Below are 17713 nucleotides of genomic sequence, written 5' to 3'. Positions count from 1 at the left end.
CACTTGTTGGCAGGTGAGGCATTTGGCCACATGCACGGCTATCTCTTGTTTCATATTATTCCACCAGTAGTGGCGCTTCACCTCTTGATACATCTTGGTGTTGCCGGGATGGATGGTTAATTTAGATTGATGAGCTTCATCCAATATTGCTTGTTTTAACATGGGTACGTTTGGTACTCATATTTTGTCACGGTATTGGATTCCTTCATCCAAGCCTATTTGCCATTGCGGGTCCCCGTTTTCTTGAGCTTTCTTATAGCACTCCTGCAGTTCCTCATCTTGTTCTTGGGCTTTGATGATTTGGCGTAGTAGTGAGGGTTCTGCAGATAGATTTCCTAAGAGTGTGTTCCTTTCTTTCATGTCTGGCTGGACATTGAAATCCTTTATGAAGTCCATCAACTCCCATTCTTCCATCGCAAGCAATGCAACCAAAGCATGTGGTTTCTTGCGACTGAGTGCATTGGCCACCACGTTTGCTTTTCCTGGGTAATATCGTATTTCAAATTTGTAGTCCTTGAGGGTTTCCATCCATCAGCGTTGTCGCATGTTAAGGTTCTTCTGCCCAAATATGTACTTGAGGCTCCTGTGGTCTGTATGGAGTTTGAATTGTTCTCCATATAGGTAGTGTCTCCACATCTCGAGGGCAAATACCACGATTGCTAGTTCTAAGTTGTGTGTCAGATAATTCTGCTCGTGAACCCGTAAATGTCGAGATGCATACACGATCACCTTAGTATTCTGCATGAGCACACATCCCAATCCTTCACATGAGGTGTATGTGTGTATTGTAAATTCCACTTGTTCGGTCAGTGTGAGTATGAACAAAGAAGTTAGCTTATTTTTAAGTTCTTAGAAAGCTTCCTCGGCTTGTTCATTCCATTGGAACCATGCATTTTTCTTCGTCAGGTTGGTTAGTGGTCGAGCTATCTTGGAGAATCCTTTGATAAAACTCCGATAGTACCTTGCCAGTATTAGGAAACTCCTGACCTCGGTGACGGTATCGGGCCTGGCCCATTGAAGTACGACTTCGACCTTAGCTGGGTCGACTGCTATTCCTTGTCGATTCACCACGTCCTAAGAACTTTACTTCTTCCTTCTAAAACTCACATTTTGAGGATTTAGTGAACAGTTGATTCTCCTTTGATAGGTCTAGGACCATTCTCAGATGGACTTCGTGTTCTTCCTTACTATGTGAGTATATTTGGATATCATCGATGAATACTATAACAAATTGGTCCACGTACGGTTTGAAAATGTGATTCATAAGGTCTATAAAGACAGCTGGCACATTGGTGAGACCGAAGGGAATTACTAGGAATTCATAATGTCCATACCTCATTCTGAACACGGTCTTGTATGTCTTTTACTTTTATTCTCAATTGGTGGTACCCGGGTCTCAGATCAATCTTTGAAAAGAATTTAACTCCCTTAAGTCGGTCAAATAGGTCATCGATGCGGGGAAGGGGATACTTGTTCTTTATCATTGCTTGATTCAGGCGGCGGTAGTCAATGCACAATTGCAAGGATCCATCCTTCTTTTTGACGAATAACACGAGTGCGTCCCACGGGGATACAGTTGGCTGAATGAACCCTTGATCTATGAGTTCTTCTATCTGCTTCTTGAGTTTGGCCAGTTCAACTAGTGCAATACGAAAGGTGGGCAAAGTATTGGAGCAGTCCCAGGTATTAGGTCAATACCAAACTCCACCTCCTTTCTGGGTGGTAATCTTGGTATTTCTCTGAACACTTCAGGATAATCCTTAACTATTGGGATCTAGTCTCCCAAAACTTCTTCCAATCACATTATTTGTTCTATGGGTTCCCTTCTTCCCCTACCTCGTATTGTAACTGGGGAATGCCCAGGTGAGGCAAAAGTGACTTGTCGAGCTCGGCTTTCTATGATGGCATTTGTCTTGTTAAGCCAATCCATTCCCAGGATTATGTCAAATCCCTTCATGTTGATTTTTACCAGATCAACTGTTATCTCAATGTCTGCTATAGTAATAGGGCAGCTCTCACAATACTTGTTTAGTTCTACTTTCTTCCCTATGGGTGAAGCTAGGATGATTGGTTCTTTTATGTATTTTAGTCCTAGATTTGCTCGTTTCACTAGGAAACTTGAGATTAAGGATAGGGTGGCTCCACAATCAATCAAAAGAATAACTAGAATACCTTTGATAAAAGACGTACCTTCTATTAGGTTGGGGTTCGCATCTGAGTCTTCGTGTGACGTCATGGCGTATAGGCGACCTTGTGGTTTCTAGGACGTAGTCGAGTTGGATTGCTGAACTTAGGTAGAAATGGGACGACCTTCATCCCTCATCTCACTTCATGACCCACCCTTTTGCAGTAATTGCAACTTAGAGAACTGTCCCCTTGCTTCCTTTATTTTGGGGTGGTGTTTGATTGCAGGGTGGCTTTGGGCTTTTTATTTGGTATCATAGATGTACCAAAATTGGTCTTGAGCCTTTTTCCATAATCATGTTATTGCAGTCGAGCCCAGGCCCTTCAGTCGTCGTCATTTTCGGCTCGGGCAGTCTTATCTACTATATCGGCAATCGAGCCCAGGTCCTTCAGTTGTCGTCGTTTTTGGCTCAGGCAGTCTTATCTACTATATTAGTGTATGTGACTAGGTCGAAGCAGCATATCTTGGAGTGTATCGAGGGTCTCAACCTATCCTTGAACCGTTTGACCTTGAAGTCCTCATCTTCAATTAATTTCAGCACATATCATGATAATCTTGAGAACTTGGCCTCGTAGTGCACCACGATCATGTCGCCTTGAGTGAGCTTTAAAATTTCCATCATCTTCTCATCCCGGTATGACTTCGGGAAATACTTTTCGAAAAACCTCTTCTAAAATTTCTCCCATGCCCATGCGTAACCGTTAGAAGTGGTCCTTTCTGTTGCTTCCCACCAAATTGCGGCCTCCCCTTCCAATTTGAAAGTGGCCAAGTGGACCTTCATGTGTTCAGGGCATCCCATGGTTTTTAGTATTTTATTAATCTGTTTCAACTAGTGTTTGGCTGCTACCGAGTCGGGGGTGCTTGAGAATTATGGGGGTCGTAGCTTTAAGAAATTTTCTAGCATGCATGACTCATCGTGGTGTTTTGGTCAAGGGGGAGCTGGCCGTGTATCCCGAGTTGGTGCTGTAGATGGCATCGTATTCCCTAAGGGCATATTGTGTGCCTGTCGCTGTAGGTCTTCTACTGCTTGTTCAGTCTTCTACATAAAGGCCTCCATTCTCTCTAAGATAGCAGCAAACGGTATCCAAGCTTGTGTATCGGGGGGGTCCCATTGCTAGTGGTATGTTCTGGTGGGACGGAGTTGGCGTGCATGGTCCTTTTCTTGGGGGCCATGATTTCTGTACAAAAACTTATTTATGGTTATAGCCAGTTCTATTGCCACGGGTGTAGGGTTATTAGTCGTATGCATTTAGGGTTTTCTATTCGGTTATACATATACCTATAATAATAATAATAATAATAATTATTATTATTATTATTATTATTTCTATGAATCTATTCTCGGTACGTTTATGATGGTTCATGCCCTTAAGCCTAGTTAATCTCATTCTTATGCTCTGATACCAACTGTAACATCCCGAATTTCCACAGCCCGAGTTTGTACTCGAGCTTGAGGGAATCAGGTGTTATCAACTTAGGGAGTGGGCATCACGGAGACTACCCTAGGTTTCCTCCCATCTAAATCATATCCAACTACACACGTAAAGACATCCATTCACAAGAATAAAATTAACTTGTTTATCTTCTTCCATAAATTAAATAAATAGTCAATGCTCTCACAATGGGAGCTTATTACAAAATCTAATAACAGCGGAAGTGTAAACAAAACTAAATCATATTCTTTTATTCGACATAATCTTCCTTAAAAGGGTGATTCTCTGGGTCTTCACTCTGTTCATCACCTGCACTATCTATACGGTTGGAGAGGGTCAACGCTCTACTCATAGTGATGGTTATTCTGTTTTGTCTGTCAATATTGTTGAACCCAGCACCACCTTATCCTAGTTCCATTATTTAAAACATCATCAGTGTTAGGCAAAACTCCTACTCATACTAATATTATTCCTAATTAAATTGAGTGGAATTCTTGGTTGAGGTTTGACTTGTGTTATACTCGACCTGGGCTTGTTGTCTTTGTGGAAAATCTCCATCACCATTGCAAGGAAATAAAATAAAATCTAAAAGTTTTGAAGGGGAGATTGGATTTGAACCTGACGTGAACCTCCTTCTTCCTTTCTGTCGGTGGCGGCTGGAATCAGCGAAACTTCAGTAGGGTCAACTGTTCTTCCCCTGCCTTACGAATCTTTCTCCACTTCTTTCTTTCTATCTCTCTCTCTCTCTCTCTCTCTCTCTCTCTCTCTCTCCTTTCTTCTTGCAGTATCTCCTCCAGACGTTGGACAGAGCACCTATTTATATGGTGTTGTGCAACTTCCAAACCCTTCCTGTGATGTCTTTCGCAGGCCTGGTTTCTTTTACGTAGCCCTGTTCTTGTGCGGCGAAAATGCGGAGAATGCTTGCGTTTGATGTGGGTTTGGAGTGGATGGCTGTCCAGTCCCACTAATCTGACTTCTTGGGAATGGTCGAAATCTACTTTACAGGGGTTTGGACAGTCTGGATTGACATTTCGATCCATGGGTGGTTCGTCCATCATGCCGGAGCGTCCGAGTCGCTCGGACTATCCGTTTCTTGTGTATTACCGGTTTCACGTTATCAGTGGGGTTCACATTCTCTGGTGCTTGAGGAATCCACTCTTCCATCAGCTTCGTGGCGAGATCTATGTTTGGGATGGGATCGTACGATGATGGTTCAGGCGTCCAGCAAGGTAGAGGGTGATCTCCAGCATGTCCCTTACCAAGCTTACTTGGGTCTTAATCAAACCCTTCGTTCGTTCGAATGGACGGTTCAGATCGAGCTACCAAGTTGAGATGGTGGCCCACAGAAGCCATTTGCAACTCCCTATTTAAATCTTTCACCGTGGGAACTTCGGGAAGAAGGATTTCCTTCTTCGGTTCCTGGATTCTGTGGGTCAAACTAGGTTTGACCATCTTCCTGGCTCGGTACATCGTAGGTCTACTCCTGCTATGTACAATTGTCACATGAAGTGGGGCCCACCTTGATGGTTTAAGGGATCCTTTCCGTTGATTTGCCTTGTTGGCTCATGATACGGTCCGTCCTAAAGGATGGGTTAATTCTAAGGTTCTAAGTGGCCCGTGTTCCCAAGAAGTGGAGTAGTTTTACAATTGTGTTATTCCTTATAAGTTGTTCATGGCTTGTCAACACCCCGTATTGAAAAGTTTGGGATGTTACACAGGCCTAGTCCAACTTCTTTTCTTCTTGGTTATGATTGTGAGAGTAGTTGTTTAGGTTAATCAGATATTTTGATATATTTTAGATATGTTTATTGAGTCCCCAACTGAGTGGACTCTATTATTGGTTTGGATGACTGTATGGATATTTGTGTGATTATTGTACTACCACTTTGCTTTCATAATTTATACATTGTTTGGTTGGTTCTTCATAATTAATTTTGTTGTCAGTTTGATCATATAATTAAACAACGCTTCCACAATACAAAAGTAGCACATGGAATTTTGGGGATGGAATGTGTACTTAACCCCTAAAATTTAGAGCATTACACCAAAAATTGCATGGATTGTTTATCATGGCGCATAGAAGCTTAGTAGAGCTTAGAATTATGGTTGTCCCAGAGGATGGTGAATAAGATTACTTAAAACTTTATGCCAATTAAAAATAATTAATACTTAGGCTTTCAAGTGTTGAGTGTGAAATATTGCATATTTCTCCCTATTTATACCTTAGTTTTATAAACATGATAGTGCTTAATTGATCTAATTATACATGTTTTCATGTGTGAGGTAATTTCGAAAGCTTTAGGTGAAATTGATGCCAAAAGGAAGATTTATTCTCGAAAGATTATTAAATAAAAATTTAGAGATTTTTAAGTCATTAATGAAGAATTCACATGCCAAAGATCCAAGGAAACCTAGTGAGGAATGAAATAATCAAATAGTTGAAGTGAAGAAAGTGAATCCTGAAATTATCCTGAAAAAAAAATATATTCTTGAAATTGTCCTAAAAAAACATGTTCTGAAACTCTGAGTCTAAAAAAGGAAAGTTTTGGGAGTTTATTTTGAGAAATTGTGCAGAGTGCATAAATTTGAGGCGGTTTTTAGATTTTTCTAGCTTGATATAAAAGTTGGAGTTCCACAACTATAAATAAGACTCCCTAAGATGTTCAAAAGCATCTTTTAGGGTTTGAAAATATCTCAAGGAGTATAATACAAGGGTGAAGCAACCGTTAAAGAGTTTTTTTCTTCCCTAGTTTATTTTTCATGTTTTGTTTAAGAGATTTGGTTTCAATTATGTCTGTAGTTGGCTAAATATCTTAGCTAGGGCTAAGCGGTGAAGCTTGTAGCGTGTTTGGATGATTATCTTGCTTTAATTCTTGTTCTTAGTGGACCTCATTGATTTCTAGTTTGATATTAAAGGAATATTTTTAGTTTTCTATGATTTCTTGTGACTCAAATTACAATAGATACTGTGGTAGCTTTGGATATCTTCTTTTCTTGTTTTGAGATTGTGAGATTGGTAAATCCTTTTGTTCACCATTATCTCCTGGGTGTGGTAGGTTGATGGAATCCCTTCCAATCATCATAATTCTCCTTCATTGAAAATTAGGTCAATGCAAAGTTCAGATTTGATTCAAATTGCTTTATCCTCCAATTGGATAGGATAGGACTCTAATTCCAATTGTGTTCCTTGAATTAAGAAAGATAGCATCTTGATAGCTACAAGTGGATCCTTGGTACCCTAGTTCCCACCTTTAAATTCATAAGTTTTAATCAACATTATTTACCATTACTCTCAATTATTCAGAATTCAATTTAGATATTTTTCTAGTTCTAGTTATTTTCATAATATGTACCAGTTTAGTCCCTATGGATTCGACCTTGGTTTTACTAAGTTATTACTACATCTTGACCCTACACTTAGGGTTGTGAACACCAAGCTAAGTGGGTCCAATTGCATAAACTACAAATGATGCACCAAGTTGAGCCACTACTGTATCTGCGAGATAGACATCTTGTGTGTGTGCGCGCTAACAATCAAATGCCTAGTAGACAATCCGTTCAAGTATTCATACAATTCAACCAATTAAACTCATAATTATTAATAGAAATATGCTTAAATCACAATTGCAAACACAAGGATATATAATGGTCCGGTTACTTACCTACTTCACTCCTGGCGGATGCACTCTACTCAAGTATACCAGATTTCATTATTTCAGGAGTTTTCAATAGGTTCACACATAACCTTTACAAGCGTACACTCCTATCGGAGGCTCTTACAAAGACTTACACATATACATGAGTTACACATGTACACACCCATGCTTTGTGGTAATATAATTCTACATAAGGACTTATATGAGTTTGGGTCACAAACTTTATACTCAATCCTATACAAAGAAAGAGTTTGTGGACTCTAAATTGACAACCTTACTTATTGGATTGAGTTCCATTGATTCACCTTACTTGATATACGTATTCACTTATTGAATTAATTTGTTTCTCTTATGCACTCCTGATCTTTGAAGCCCGTCTTCTTTCATTTCTTTGAATAAGCTACCTCACACTTGATGTTCCAATAAGGCTACTAAGGTAATGGGAGAGGTTGAATCTTCTACAACTATGAGAAAGTTATTTTCAATTATGGATTTACCTAGATGGGTATTCTAAAGGATGTTTAGATAAGGATTTACTTATGGATGTTGAGTCTAAACTCTAGAGAATGCAAGATACCATGTTCTTCATCAAATATAGCTTGAAATGTTCATTATAGTGATTAATTACAATGAAGAGGGAATGAATCTCTTTAGGTGATAGCCTATGAGTGTTGGGAAGTATTAGGACACAATAGGCTTCTAATTCACTAAAAATTGTCAACTTTGCAAAGATCTAGTTCTAGAATTATAGAAAAAAAGGATTCCAATGGATCTATAACAACTAACTTTGATCGATTGAGCAACCTCGATCAAACTTAATTCAATAAAATGGCAGAAAGTTACTGAACACTTTTGTGCACTCTCAATCAATCGATTGATCGAGGTTTCTACAAAACCAGGTGGGAAGTTTTCTGGACATTTTCGTGCACCTTCGATTGATCAAGCAAAGGGCCTTCGATTCTCGATTGAGGATTCGTTTGATTGATCGATGATCAATCGAAATTGTGTATTTGGTTTTCTTTCTTTTGTAAAAGAACTAATTGGCACAAACTTGATGACTGAGGGTTTTTATATATGGATCAAGTCATCTAAGGTATGTTATTTTGGACCTAAAGGGGTCTAAGCCTAAGATTACCAAAGCACTTCATAATTTACATGTTGTCTTTGGCCTTGATTGTAACGTCTCAGAAAAATCCGTACAAAGACCCGAGTACCACCTCAGGCAGAAATCACTAAGGATTGAATTCTTTAGAATTTAGGCGAAGTTTAATTAAGTACTAAACTGATTTAAATCAGAGAATTAACTTGAACCACTTTCTATACAAACTGTAAGACCCAAAACCATTAGAATCGCTAGTTCAACGTTACCTAAAAACCTAGGAGCAATCTCAAAACCCAGTTGCTCGCGGGAGCACATTGTGACTCCGTATCGGACCTGGACCACGCGTCGAAAGTCTGATTACCATAGGACTATAAGGTTATGACCGCCATACTGGGCTTGAGAAGTATTGTAGGAATCGAATCCAAATAGTATCCAGAAATGCACAACTTGAGCCTGGAGCGAAGTGTGTGAGAAACGCAAATATCTTTAGAAAATGAACTTAAACTTAAGTGAATTGGGTTGTTTGCTTTCAGGCCAAATTTAAGGTTTCAGACCGTCAGATTTTGACCCAACTATACCCTTGGATCAGGAAAATTTCACTGTACATATCGGTACACTTGTGGCCTTGATCGAGTGACGATGACCGTTGAACTGAAACAGGTCCTCCACGATTGATCTACAAATCTGATCGGATTGAAATCTTAACCTAGTGTAGATCCATTATCAGGAAACTTTCTCCGTACCGTATGCGAGCAATGGACCACTAAATGAGCTCCGTTGGATTGAAACAACCACCCTTTATCTATAACCTAAGTATACCATGGCCCTGGAGCCATTGACATCAGTTCTGGGCCTATATAGTGCCCTTAACCCACCCCTCTCTCATTCTATATAATTTTCTCTAACCCTAGGATAGAGAAGAGAGAAAAGAGGAGGAAAGAGTGAGGAGAAGAGAGTGAGATAGGGAGATCGTTGCTGGGATCCTTTCCGACGACTCCACATGCCGAATCGCCACTCCACCATCGCTACATCGTTAATTCTTACTTCAATTTGGGTAAGAAATCCTAACCCTAATCTCGTTTTAGAAATCCAAATAGAGGAAATGATGAAATAGTTAACCTATTTCAATGTTTAGGCAGCCGTTGTGCCGTAGACAAAGACGTGGTGTACGAATCGAGTTCGTAATGAGCGTACTGACGAAAGGTGCGGACTATAAATATTTAGGTTATGGTTTTCAAGGTTTTCAATGTCAACAATGATTTATGTCTAACTTCATTACTGTCATATGATCTTAGTTACGACATTTTCGATATATCACGTATGTGTAAACTAGGTTGTATACTAAAATGCATTCCATGTGTTTGTTGAAATGTTTGAATGAATAAAAAATTATAATTTATGCTTCCCACGACTATTAATCTAGAATTCATGTTTGTTGTACGTATGATAACTCCTTTGTGAAAGGATTTGCCATAATATATGTTATAACTAATTTATTACATGTATGTTGAAATGTGTAGTCTAAGTGCTTGATAAAATGTTTGAATGAGAAATTGCTTGTTGAAATGTATCTAATGAGGGTGCTGAGATAGGATTTTCAATTACCTTATTTATAGTTACAATTTCCTTCATGTAACCTATCTTGCTATTACGTGATTTATGGATGAAATACCTATATATGATAACATGTGCAATATGGTTGTTAAAATGCCTGTATGAGAATTGTATTTGAATTAGTTGTTAAATGCTATTTTGACTATCACATGTGAATGCCTATTGTATTTGAGTATGATTGAGACTAATACATAGTCCAAGCAATCGGTAACAGTTTCCGATCAAGTGGCCGAACTAGTTTCGCCACAAGGGATATGTTCGATGAATCCGAGTCGTACGATGATTATCGGCAGTGGTTAGGCCACAAGGAGTGCGTATGCACTCCATGTCGGTTAATTTAGCGTGCGCTTATACCAATCGAACTTGTTAACTAACCCGATTGGCCTATTGTGTGCTTACCATGTACGAACACTACTGCTTGAATCTAAGGTACCACTTACTAATGTAAAGCCCGTTCAACCATGTTACCATGATCCGTTAAGACTCATGAGCCAGACATGGTGGTATGGGACACCATGGTCAAGCTGTGGGCTTACGCTGGGGTGACGAGCCTCCCCGTAGTGACCAGTAAGCAACCCAAACTCGTGATCCGAATACGGTGGCATGGGACACTGTATTCGAGCTGTCGGCCTACACTAGCGTAGCCTGGCTGCGGTCCCAGTGTGGGTTGGGGGTGTACCGTCTGATCCGGACCTCTTCAAAAATAGCGCTTCAGTTGGTAGGGCGTTGTTGGAGTGACCTCGAGTATAATCAATTGAACTTACCTATCCGCTGCTTTCATTAGGGGTAATGCCCTACAACTTGCCTATCGTATGCGATTAACTAGGAATGACGACCTTAGATGGATCATCATTTGGATAAATGATATAAAGGGAGGTACCTTAGCTTTCCGAATCTGCTGTATGAATAAATCTAACTAAGTACTTGGCTAACACTATCATGCATCGCACTGCATGTGCTTTGGCGAGGAAGTGCACAGTGGGAGTTGCCATGCGTGACCGTGAGATGGTGTCGCTGAGGGAGTGCAGGAGAGGGCATGCATCATTACGCATATCATTCCTGTATTAACAAGAGTACTTATGATATGATTGTTATACTGCTTCATCATTATTGCTTGACTAAATTGATAACATGTTAACCTTTGCTTTATAGCTCCACTGAGTTGATCACTCATTCCCACTCTGTGACGGTGTTTCAAAACACCAACCAGACTCTATTGTAGATGCAAGTGGCGAAGATGTCTATGTTGCTGATTGGGATTTCCTAGACGAGGAGGAAGAATTCTCCTATGTTTAGATATCAGGAGAGTCTATGTAGACCATGTACTGATCGACGAGATTACAGGGATTATATGTTTAATTGGACTTTCATATTTTTTCATTTTGTATATTTTGGAACAAAATATGTATTTATTCAGCCCAGTAACACACTCATACTCTGGAGGTTGTGAAACACATATATACTTTATATATCTATCACAATCTTTCGCTTGCCTAATATTCTCTCTCTGGAGTATGATATGCTGATTTAGTGTAATCCCATTCATGTTTAATGCACTAATACGGACAACATTTAAACATCATTATCTATGTTACATAAGTGATGTGACGGATCTCGGGAGTTGAGCCTTTGCTCGACCATCAATTTTTGGGGTGTTACATTGATGCTTAAGTCTTTGAGTTTTCGGTCTTCAATGTCTTCTTATAGAGGCTCAACCGACTCAAGACAGCATATCTCATATCATTGAAAAAATCGAGGCACTAACAATACCTTCGTACCATAGCGACTATCAAAGGACTGAGGTGCTCGAGGGCAACATCTAGCCACGCTTCCCTTTTACCAAGGACAGGACATGACAGAGGTACTCTATGGGGAACCTCCAACCTCTTTTTTTGTCCAAGACGATCATCAAAGGATAGAAGTGCCTGGGGGCAATGCCCGGCCGGACCTGTCCCAATAGTCATACCACATGCGGCATAGGAACCAAATCCTGAGTAGCCCTGCCAAGATATCTTAACTAGGAAAAAATTTGTTAGGCCAGTAACGACCACTTGGCGGAAATGATATTATAGGGCTCATCCAAGAGTACAATGTCTAACCAAACGACCGACAATTGCCTTGATCAGCCTGCAGGAAATTGTATATTCCTGGAGGCTACTTTAATGTCTACATAATGTTTATTTTCTATCCAAATGATCTTAGATGAAGATAAAGAACAAATAGCTCCATGATCCAAAACTTCTTGTATGAACTTTCATGGCCTACAAGAAAATTTTAATGATCAGTCACCACCCTATGGTATGGTCCACTTGTGATTTGGATTTATTTTATTTTTGGGAACATACCCTTAAATGATTTAAAAAAAAAAAACAATTGGATGGTATGGATATAGAATACATACATCAAGGTGAGCCCCACGGTAAAAGCCTCACCATCTTATGAGAGGCGGGGCCCCACAGCTAATCCACTACTCGTATTTGTTAGTGGCCCCTCTATAAGCATCTGTTCAGGTTGGCGCTGGAAAATATTTTTGAGCTCATCAAGATTTATTTGTTTTATCCATGTCGTCCATCTATTTTGCCAGCTCATTTTATATTATGCGCTTGAAAATAATGTAAATCCAAATCTCATGTGGACCACACCATAGGAAATAGTGGTAATTGAATGCCCACCATTAAAAATTTCTTCGAAGCCGTGAAAAGTTTTGATCAAATTCATAGTTGTGTTTTCCCTTGGTATAGGTCTGTGTGCAAGTTGGATAGCAATTGAACATGACGTTCACTATAGGAAATTCCACTTTTACTTACGAACAAATTCGTAGGTAAATGATATGATTTCGTACGCAAAAAGTTTTACCTACGAATAAATTCATTGGTAAATTCGTCAGTAAAAGACCGTGGGTAAAGGCTTTTACCGGAAAATGCCATCGCCGGCAATGGTAAGACTTTTACCTACGAAATTATTCATAGCTAAAAACTTTGTTAAGACTTTTACCTATGATATCAAATTTTTTGTAAGTAAAAAGTGTGTTAAGACTTTTACCTACGAAAGTTTTCGTAGCTAAAAAGTTTTTACCTACGAAATTTTTTGCAGGTGAAAACTGTGTTAAGACCTTTACGAAATTTTTTACAGGTGAAAACTGTGTTAAGACTTTTACCTACAAAATTGTTCGTAGGTACAAATGTTGACGAAACTTTATCCTACAAAATGATTCGTAGGTTAAAAAATGTGAATGAAACGTTTACCTACGAAAAAGTTCGTAGGTATAGATATCATTGAAACTTTTTCCCTATGAAATGTTTTGTAGGTAAAAGTCTCTCTTCCCCCCCGCCAAAAAAAAATCAGGCAAAAATTCCTGTTATACACCTATTATAATATATTTCGTTGTATTCACATTCAATTTTTAACCTCAGTTCTAAACAATTGAGGCTAAATCATTTTTTTTAACCCATTCATAAATATGTGCATAGTCAATCATTCATTCATTCAATCAAATACAATGTTTGTTTCATGCCACAAAATACCAAATCGCAAGCTGTTGCTAACTTATTGAATTTGTAGGGCATAGAACATCTACATTGGCATAAAGGAAAACACGATCTGCTTCAATCGAGCAAACCTCTTTTTCCGCCTCAGACGAAGATACATCCTCGAAACTGCTGGTTTCAGGCTTCTTCTTTGGTGCCACCTCAAAAGAAGCTTTTAACTTCTTGCCACTCTTCTGCTTCTCGACTACTTCCTCTACTTCTCTCTTAAGCTTTTTGGTAGCAGATTGTTTCTTAATAAACTCCTCTGGATGCCTCTTTCCTCTAAATTGCCAAACTTAATGCTCTAACTAATTCTCAAAAATAAAAATCAACAGAAAAATAAATAAAACGGGCACAAAAAGTACAAACCCTTCTTCGCAGATTTCACTGGTGAAATTGCCATGGGAGTTGCAGCAACCTGTTTTGCAATAAGAAAGCATATAATAACAAAATTGTTAAAGACAAAATTTTATCCATTTAAGTGAATACCAAACCGATATATGATAAATATATTACTTTAAAAACAAACGCCTGCAGAAAAACCTATATACAATGTGTAAAATAAAACATGTCAGATTCTTATTCATTTTTAGCTATCCATTTTTCGTGCTGGTGTAACCTACTTGAAATGTATGAGTGGCCATGAAAACAGATTCACCTTTTTCAAAGATAATAAATAGCCTGGATTCATGACAGAAGACCCAAAAACAAAAAAAAAAAAAATCAAGAAAACATATGTGACTTATGCTACACATGAAACAAATGGCAGAGAGAGAGAGAGAGAGAGAGAGAGAGAGAGAGAGAGAGAGAGAGAGAGAGAGAGAGAGAGAGAGAGAGAGAGAGAGAGAGATTCGAATAGAAGAAAATCCCAGGTAGATATCTCACAACGAATAATTCAACATTTTATACTACAAATAAAAGTTATTAGAGTTTTCAAATTGAAATTGAGAATTGCGGTACAAATTTACCACTTTTTATCCAAAAGTTCCAAAACACTTCATATCATATTCAGGGTAACAAAAATAAAAAATGGTAAAAGGGGCAACAGAAGTCCACCTTCCTGGGGTTCCTGTCAAAATAAAAAAGCAGAAGCACAAAAGTAAAAATAAATAAATAAATTGTCTGACTGTAAAATACCTAAAGCAAGGCCTTAGATTGGAATTGATTGGGAAAACAGGACTGTGTACACAACCCCCAGTAGCTGGGACAAGGTTGTGAGGAGAAGTAAAAATCACCTAACTATGAAATGAATATATTATTTAACATTTCTACTCCTATAGCTACAGCCCATACATTCACATGATCTCCGTCTCCAGTAAATATAATCAAATATCTCATATGTGCATCGAGTATCCAGAAATTTAAAGAAACATATTGCAACTCTACCAAGGAGCCATAAGACAACTGATTGAACCTTTAAAACCATTCAAGATTGACTCAGGACGGGAAGTTCTAACAGATAATAATCATTATTGGTTACGACACTAAAGTCCTATTTATGTTGTAAAATCACAAAGCGTAAATCCTTTTAATTTTCAAGATCCTCCCAACCCCGAAGCAAGTTCAAATTGCAGCTGATTTGAAGGACATCATTCAAAATATTTGATTAATAAAATCCATAGTTGATTCAGTATCACACTTTCATTTCATCCTAAACGAGGAATGGGAAAATTCTGCACATAATATGCTATCCAGTCGGCCTGATGTCATTACAATATACAAATTCAAAGCAGTTCTCAACTTATACTGACATATAACAATCCAATTATGCTAACTGTAAATAGCTATAATTGAAAGCTTTTCACTGCAAACCATCGCCCTTGTCTGGTGACCATTCAGAGTGGGGTACAGAGTAGCCATGAGATAACGAGATCATCAAACTTCGTGTAGGGACTCGAAGGGCCCCCAATAAAGATTCATGATATGGGGTAGCCCAAAAGAATTCCGATACTATTGTGTGAAACGACTTTGCTTGTATTACTACCAAAATATAGTAACGTATAAGAAAAGATCAGCACCTCCTTTTGGAACTTATCCAGTTCGAATGGAAAATCAAGTGCCATGTCAGGTACAAGTTCGTAAAAATGATTTGCCATCCCTTCGCTGCTTCCAGCCACAGTCCAAGCCTGCAGAAGGGAAGAAACAATGAATAAGAATCTGACATGAAGCCAAAAAGAAATTTTCATTTTTAGCTATCCATTTTTCCTGCCGGTGTAACCTGCTTGAAATGTAAACTAGCTTGATTTTTTAAATCAACCAACATACTAAATATAAAATATAAAATTGCAAGCAATTCGCATCATGCAAACAATCCGACATGAAGCCAAAAAGAAATTTTCAATCGAATCCAAACCGATCCAATTCAAAGAGAACAAAATTTTCAGTTTGGATTAAACTGCCTGAAATGATTACTATAGTTGAATCCGAAGCTTCGAAACCAGCCGACAAACCTCCAAGTTCTCAATGAATTACCTGAAATAAGATTTGGATTTGGCCTCTAAAAAAAATCAATGACAAGAATTGAGAGGAAAGATAAAATCAAATCAATAAACTTCGAAAAATCAAATACGATAAAAAATCAAATACAACAAATAAAACAAAAACTATCATTAATTTAGATCTTGATCTAAAGCTATTTGTAGAAATTATATTGCAATGGCTCAAGTATCAACCTCAAATCTTGTTGAAGATACAGAAGGCCTCCATCGATCCCTAAGATGATGTTGAAGTGCTTCTCCCAATCTAGCAACTTGCTTCGTTTTTCATCTTCATGTTTCCATCCAAATGTATCAAATCATTAGTCATGCTAATCCAAACATATGCTTGAATTGAAAGCTTCTTATGGTTGTATCGACAAACCAAAGATGAAGAAATCTAAGCAACCTGAAGAAATATATACCCCATGAATAACAGTAATTGCTAAAAGAACAACCTACCGAAAGAAAAAGAAAATAAGTTCCAGAATATAAACAAGCAATCAGAAGATGAACCCCTTCTTGAAGGATTATTTCAAAGCCTGATTATTTCAAAGGCTGACAAAGAATGAGATAAAGATTTTTATTTTTATTTTTTCTTTAGTATGATAAGGAGACTTCTTTTTTCGTACTTCCCAATGATAAGTTCCTACTTTCCATTGATAAGTTGAAAGACATGAAACAAAACATAATGCAGAGGTTGCTCGGAATCATATCGACCCAGCCTCACAAGAAAAAGCAAACTGATACAAGCTCATTCAGTCTTAAATCCAAAAATTTCACTTCTCCACGACTCTTGAGTTTTGATCCTTTTTTAATACTCTATTTTTCCTTTTACCAGAAGAACTAATTCCTTTTCTTTGATAGCCAATTTAACAAATACTGTCAGGATTACAGCCATAGGCAGGCACACAGTACTCCTAATCACACATGTTACCGTAAAACAGATGCTAACGATTTTAATTTCTATAGCTGTACATGTAACCAGCTGGTAGTAGAAGTGTTAGAACGTCCAAACCAAACCGACCCTCTAGATCACCTGTGATTTCTGGGATATATGTCTTATACTATGGCCAATGATTTGGACGGTTTGGATTGAGGTACCAATATTACCATGCATGATGTCATTGTGTCTGCTAATAAATGGTCATCCTTTGGCAGATTACAACCAAGTTTCTTTGGCCCTTTTTATTTTCTGGCAGGAGAGAGGCAGTGGACAGCATTCTACCATTAGAAAGTTCATGCCTAATTACCAAAAGTACCCTCTAAGACACCTCCAGCATATCTTTGTTTCCAACCTCATTTATCTTTTGAACCATTCCAGGTGGAAAATTTTCCATCCTCACAATTCTCATTATCACATAGGATAGATGAGGTAACCAAATGGCTACATGAGCATATTGATCTAGATCTGAAGAATCCAACCATTCAAATCGTCTAGATTGCCAATTTGGACCAGATTCGTGGTTTGATGATCAATCTGATGAAATGAATGTTCAAATAACATCAGGGTCGTAGCTAGCCTCCACAAGTATATCGTAGTTGGTAGGATTTGATACCGAAAATTTTGTTCTACATGAGGTGCTATAGATGTCCCTAGGTGAAAGTCCGTAAACCCTTATGGTACCAGAAGGTTGCTCCAACGTTTAGATCGAGTGGATGCATGAGCGTCGAGTGTCGAATACCAAGAGGCCACACTTTCCACTATGTCATGGTCGGTTG

General features: G+C 38.4%; 1 protein-coding gene across 3 annotated transcripts; it reads right to left on the bottom strand.

Moving 5' to 3' along the window:
- Positions 1 to 13451: 13451 nt before the first annotated feature.
- LOC131251117 (uncharacterized) lies at positions 13452 to 16340 on the bottom strand. Of its 3 annotated transcripts, XM_058251635.1 has the most exons (5): positions 16190 to 16340; positions 15930 to 15989; positions 15536 to 15643; positions 13887 to 13935; positions 13452 to 13797 (listed from the first exon to the last, which is right to left on the bottom strand). In XM_058251635.1, exons 3-5 carry the CDS (start codon positions 15611 to 15613, stop codon positions 13532 to 13534), a joined length of 393 nt encoding a protein of 130 aa, XP_058107618.1. In that variant the 5' UTR covers positions 15614 to 15643; positions 15930 to 15989; positions 16190 to 16340; the 3' UTR covers positions 13452 to 13531. The 3 variants fall into 3 exon arrangements, with proteins under 3 accessions (XP_058107618.1, XP_058107617.1, XP_058107616.1); XM_058251634.1 differs by lacking the exon at positions 15930 to 15989 and having other exon boundaries at positions 16190 to 16335; XM_058251633.1 differs by lacking the exons at positions 15930 to 15989; positions 16190 to 16340 and having other exon boundaries at positions 15536 to 15909.
- Positions 16341 to 17713: the final 1373 nt, after the last annotated feature.

The sequence above is a fragment of the Magnolia sinica genome, chromosome 7 (genome assembly GCF_029962835.1).
Source record: "Magnolia sinica isolate HGM2019 chromosome 7, MsV1, whole genome shotgun sequence".
NCBI classification, from domain to species: Eukaryota; Viridiplantae; Streptophyta; class Magnoliopsida; order Magnoliales; family Magnoliaceae; genus Magnolia; species Magnolia sinica.
Note: the sequence above shows the minus strand (reverse complement) of the source record. Positions and strands in the feature narration are given on the sequence as shown.

What these genes read in the sequence shown, in the direction of transcription:
- LOC131251117 (XM_058251633.1), bottom strand. Translation starts at nt 15,703, where the DNA reads ATGAAAATTTCTTTTTGGCTTCATGTCAGATTCTTATTCATTGTTTCT. An exon ending in TGGATAAGTTCCAAAAGGAG is followed by an intron (nt 13,936 to 15,535) that starts GTGCTGATCTTT and finishes ATTGCAAAACAG; the next exon opens with GTTGCTGCAACTCCCATGGC. An exon ending in AGTGAAATCTGCGAAGAAGG is followed by an intron (nt 13,798 to 13,886) that starts GTTTGTACTTTT and finishes GGCAATTTAGAG; the next exon opens with GAAAGAGGCATCCAGAGGAG.